Source organism: Geospiza fortis, unplaced genomic scaffold (assembly GCF_000277835.1).
Source record: "Geospiza fortis unplaced genomic scaffold, GeoFor_1.0 scaffold11, whole genome shotgun sequence".
NCBI lineage: Eukaryota > Metazoa > Chordata > Aves > Passeriformes > Thraupidae > Geospiza > Geospiza fortis.
The window spans coordinates 353,425-359,024 of record NW_005054304.1 but is presented as its reverse complement, the minus strand read 5'-3'; the positions used below and the strand labels follow the sequence as shown (position 1 = coordinate 359,024).

The 5,600-nt window shown below is 45.4% G+C and overlaps 1 protein-coding gene across 1 annotated transcript in view; it reads left to right on the top strand.

Moving 5' to 3' along the window:
• The first annotated feature begins 1,825 nt into the window (after positions 1-1,825).
• ANTXR2 (ANTXR cell adhesion molecule 2) overlaps positions 1,826-5,600 on the top strand; it is a 73,409-nt gene continuing 69,634 nt past the window's right edge. The window contains exon 1 of the mRNA XM_031066376.1: positions 1,826-1,893. Within this exon, the coding sequence (XP_030922236.1) occupies positions 1,829-1,893 (65 nt within the window). The 5' untranslated portion in view covers positions 1,826-1,828. The remainder of the gene's footprint in view (positions 1,894-5,600) is intronic.

Sequence of the window (5,600 nt, the reverse complement as noted above, 5' to 3'; positions counted from 1 at the left end):
CCCGCTTTTGCAAGCTCAGGGAATGTTTTCCACAAACACATTAAAAGTTTGGCTTCTAAGACCCAAACTGCAGGAAAATATTGGAAACTTTGAATTTATTTTCTTGTGCTTGGAACTGAGCAAAAAAGGTGACAATATGTGCCTTTAAATACTCACTTTCTTAAATGACCATCAGATGTGATTTGAAGTTTTTGTTAAACTTGTTTTTCAATATACCGTGTGCTTAGTTTCTGATGGAGTACTGCTCAAAGTCCGTGTTTGGAGATCTGTATAAAGAAACAGTCTTGAACACATATAAACATATGCGTTAATATATAGTGCAGGTCAGAAGGAAGGGAGCAATGTTAAAGCTCAAACTCAGAGGAAGCCCATGCCATGTAACAGTGCCTTTGTTGTACTTACATATAATCAACTTTGTTCTGTCAGCAGTGTTGTCGGGCAAGCCCAGCTCCTCTTGAAATAGCTGCTGCAAATCCTGGCTGACTGCTCTGTACAAACAGCTGAGGATTGCAGTGCTTTGCTTTAAAAAACCCTACCACAAAACCCAGAATAAACCTAACGAATCCTTCACCACACACAGGGAGAGGTGGTGTGGTAGGTTTTGCTGAGGAAAACCAAGCGCAGAGTGCAGTTGTAATCTTGGCTTGCTAAGAAAAGGATGATCCAATTAGGCTTTTATAAGTAAATATAGCTCATTGTCTTCTTGTCAAAAGAAAATCTTCTGTAAACTTACGTAAAACTTCTGTCCAGGGGGCGACAGAAACTTTGGAAAGTTGTTTTGTTGTTTTCTCTGGAATTACACAAAAAAAACAAAGAAAAGAAGAAAAGTACTTATATTCCCTTGATGTCAATAGTTTTAAGCTGCATCAGTGACATCAGTGGACTGAAAACATACGGTCATTCAGCTTTTCAAGTGTTAAGTCCTGACTAACCGTAACCTGATTAATTAATGCTGATACTCATGTACAGTACGTTACGAAGTTAGTGAATATATTAAAATTGTGATGAATAAAATGTAAAATCATGCAGGAGAGATTTTACAGCTTACCTTGGGAAAATTCCTGTCTTGGGCCTCCAAAGCATCAGGCAACTCCTAAGTGCTTTCCACTGCTAATTAGATGTGATCCCCTGCAACCTTGTGCAAAGAGACAAGTGACCTTCCTAAAGTTAAAATAAAAAAAAAAGATTGAATTCCTCAATAAAATCAATTCATACAGCATTGCTTTTTACCATGATATTTCCCTGGATGCTTTTAGGGAAGAAGTTTTCAAGTCTCACAACTCTCTGGTTGGAGAAACAAGCCCAGTCTCTCTCTGGAAGACCCTGCATGCTTTCTCAGGGCTGAGGCAGTCAGTGGGCACTGGGAGGATTTGATAAACATAAACAAAAAGCAGAGTTGGAAATTGGCATTGTGTCATCCTGAAAGAAAAGGGGAAATTGGCAGGGTCAGTTTCAAAGATGGGAAGTGTGTCTGGTTAGTACCCACGGGAGCAAGAGGGAACTGAGTGGTGTCCCTGTCTTGGTGTTATACCAGTGGCCCTGGCAATTCCAAAGGATGTGCGTGGGGTGGGCACATCATCAGAGACTAGTCATGAGGGAGAGAGTAATAATCCTGCTGCTTTGTTCCCAAAGCATCTGGGCAAGGAGAGGATGGGCAAAAATGCTTTCACTCCTCTCATTTTGGGTTTGTAGTTCAAAAGTACATTCCTAGGAGGCTGGAGGGTAAAGATCACATGGATGAAACCTGAACAAGTGAATGAAAGGCTGTGCATCTATGTGTTTCTCTGAAATGTGTTTTTGCTTTCTTTCCCTTTTCCACAGCCCCAAGATGAGGCTGTCATTTATCGTGTTTTCCACCCAGGCACATGTCATTATGCCACTAACTGGAGACAGGTCAGTGCTCTGCTTTCTAAATTCTCCCCCTCCCTGCCTCTGCCCTTACTGAATCAGAGCAGCAGTAACAGGAACACGACAACGACCGATACCTCTAAGTGCTGGCCAGTCGTGAAGCCACCCTGCAGAGCTGATTTAATTTTGTGGCCATATCCCTGGATAGCTTCATAAAAAAGGAAGGAGAGGAATGATGGGAAACAAATCCTTGATGTTACCTCTGCCACTGCTTTGCAGAAAAACTAGCACTAATGCTTTCATCTCTGTGTGACTCTGCATCTCGCTTGGCACAGTGCGAGAATGATTCTTCCATTTGCTTTTGTAAAGCAGCCTCCATGGAATGGTTATCAGGATTTTTTCAGGTCTAGGAGAAGCATAAAATGGTAAATAAATGTTTCTCATATTCTCACATATGGTAGGTATTTTGGTTTGTATTTCCTAATCTGGACTTCAGGGCCTGTTTTAGACAGTGGGGTTGGTGCCACTTGAAGGGTGTGAGATCTTCCTGACGGTGCGGTGATGTACAGGTGTGCCTGAACTTTCAGGGGATGGAATTCAAGGCTGCTCACTCTGATTTCTAAAGCAAGTGAGGATTTGCAGCTAGGATATCTTAAGGATGGGTGGGGGGAAACAGAAGGAGGAGAAACAGGCAGAGAAGAAAATATTGTAGAAATAATTACTGAACTCACAGAAATTGGAGATGGTCATGTGGAACGAGTGCTCCCAACAGAGGACAGTGGCACTGCTGTCAGAGTCCTTTGATGTCCTCTCAGCTTTCTCAAAACCAACACGACCTCTGCGCTCTCCCTTCTGTCCAGAAGCTACCGCCGTGCACACCCTTCTGGGTTTTGAACCTGTGGATAAACCATTTAGGAATCACTCCACAAACCTGTGGCAGGGTGGAAGTAAGGTGGTCCATCCTTTCTGCTCCTGTTAGTAGGGAGCTGTAGTTGGTGTGGTGTAGTTAGTTAGCTCTGCTGTGGGTTTGTTTTAAACAATACATAACAAGTATGAGACCTCCTGAAAAGACCTGCCGCTGGCAACAGGCAGAAATGTAGCTGACATCTGAGATGTCTAAAAACTCAATTCCGAGCCCCTCCTGTTTTAGCACTTAAAGAGTGGCCTGACATGAAAACAGCCACTTCCCCCCATCCGGACTCGGATATTGGATCTGCTCTCTGTGGGCAGAGAGAGGCTTATAAGTCATTTTTCCAGATGGCTGTAGAGGGGTCAGGAGAGGACACTTGAGCCTGTTCTGAGGCCTGCTGAAGTCAATGAGGTCCTTTCTCTCAATTTCAGTGGGCTGTCAGTGGCCTGTTCCTTATCAGGCCTGAGAGGCAGCACTGATAGCACACAGACCACTTGAAATGCTGGGCAGGGCGCTGGAAGCCCGCCACCGGGACACAAGCGCCTTTTTCATTGCTGGCACACTTAGAGCCAGGGACAGAATCGTGTTTTTCTTGTGTAAAGCACAGGAAGAACCTCTTCAGATCCAGTGGGCTCCCTCGAGGGGCTTGGCTCTTGTTCAGGGTTGGCCGAACTTGTGTGTGTGTCAGGTGAAACAAAGTGCCACCATTCTTGTTCGGGGGAATAATAAGGAGAAGGGAGGAGGAGATTGGTGACTGTGACCACATGTACACAGGTAAGGACAGATAGATACAGCTGGAGCAGCTGTCCTTTTAGATATTAAAGAAGTCAGCAGAGGAAAAATGCTGAGACTGTCTGGCCCCCATTGTTCCCAACAGAAGATGAGGATGCTAACTAAGCACACTGCAGTTCTGGGGATGGGTGTTTGTGAGGGTGATTATAGGATATTATGGCCTTGGTTTGTTACATGCACTTTGGACTTGCAGGCATGTTTTTGCCCTGGCTTACTTGCTAATTCCCAAATGTCAGGAAACCACAATTTCTTCCCAGCAGTTAGATCAAAGTAGGGCAGAATTTTTTGTTTGGAGAGCTTTAGGCTTCTGATTGTTTGCACAATGTTCTTGCTGGGTTTACTGCACAATAAAGCTGTGGATATAAAGAAAGCCACAGCATAGCACCAAAGCCCCCACATTCCCTAATATTTTGTGAGTGCGGGCAGTGCTGTGACTAACTCTGTAAAGAGAACTCATTGTTAATCATAGTACACACAATGCTACAATAAATCCATATAATAACAACAGCACCCAGTGGAACAGCCTTCTCACACTGGTTAAAGCCCATTTGAAACACACACATTTGTGAAGTTGAGCTGGAAACTGCACAGTAAGTGGTAAACAAAGATTGATGCACTCACCTTCAGGGCTCGTTGCTGGAAAGCACGTGGTTTGGGACAGTGGATACCTTCAGGAATACCATACAGCTGGCACGATGTTGCCTTTGTTCTCTTTTGGCCAGCTGTCCTGGCCAGCAGCAGTCCAGGTTTCTGTGAGCCGGCTTTGGCAGCCTTGACCAGTGCCAGTGGCCAGGATGAGCTCTGCTGCCTCTGCCTGGGTGAAACTCCTGCTGGAGATCAACAGAGATGGTGTTAGTGAAGGTGGAAAAGTAGGACACTTGAGTACCTGGTTACATGACCAACTATCCTGTCCTTGTCCCTAGTCCAGCTGACTGCTCCTGGTTTCACAGGGATGTGTAAGACATGGACACATTTGGGGCCTCGGTCACGTGAGCTGCCCCTGCACGTGGGTCCAAGGCAGCTTGCCAGAACAGACTCATCTGCAGAGAGTGCGTTCTGCTGCATGTATCAAGTACAGCAGAGCTGGCCACTGACGTGGTTTTCATCTGGAGCCTGTGCAGGAGGCCTCAGGTTTGAAGCAGACTAATTATTTTAAGTGAATTGGCCCTTTGTAGTATTTAAGAGGCCTAGAAAGCATAAGCCTCTTCCAAATGATACATCTGGGGAGGCTCATGCTGGGTTTTCTTGCCCCACTATGACAGGTTGCCTCATCAGAGATGGAGCCCTCCCTCTTTTTGTCAAAGAACACTTCTCCTCTTGGTTTCACTGACATGTGTGTGTGTTTTCCTGTTTACTGCACATCCTTCTTAGCAGCAAACCCCAAGTACCTGTTTTGTTTGCCTTCCTTTGTTAGGGATGAGGCCGTTGCCTTGCAGCACACAGCCTCATTTCTCACCAGAAATATATGCTCAGTAAGAGCCACCATCTCCTTCCAGTACTCATATGCTCATCACATTGAGATAATTCAAGATTCCAGCACTTCAATAGCTGGAATGCAACATGGAAGAAACATACAGAGTGCTGTCCCCCACTCAGAGGAGCTAAGAACACCCATTCTGGAATCTGCGTGGATATTAGCAGCTGTGTTGCCTGACTGCTGCTGGAGGAACTGTCTGAGGCAGTTACACAGCTTAGAGAGAGAACAGACGGGGTAGCTATTAAAAATTAGTTGTGCCTGTGCTTAAACACAGAAATGGGCTGCAGCACATATGCTGAGTGGGTAAAAGATATTAAATTTGTACTTATTCAGCCCAAACACAGACAGGCTGCAAGTTGCTGGCTCTGTTTTGCCTCTTCCACCTCCGTCCCTTTTCTGACTTGCACCACAAAGCCAATGGCCCTCAGCCTTTGTTAGTGTTCCCAAGCTATGCTGTGGGATGTCCAGGCACCCAGGCTGAGGGCTCTGCTGTCATGGTACAGATGAGTTATACAACCAGAACTTCCCTGGGGACTTCCGTGGCCACCAAGCAGCCTTACAGAAACTAGAGAA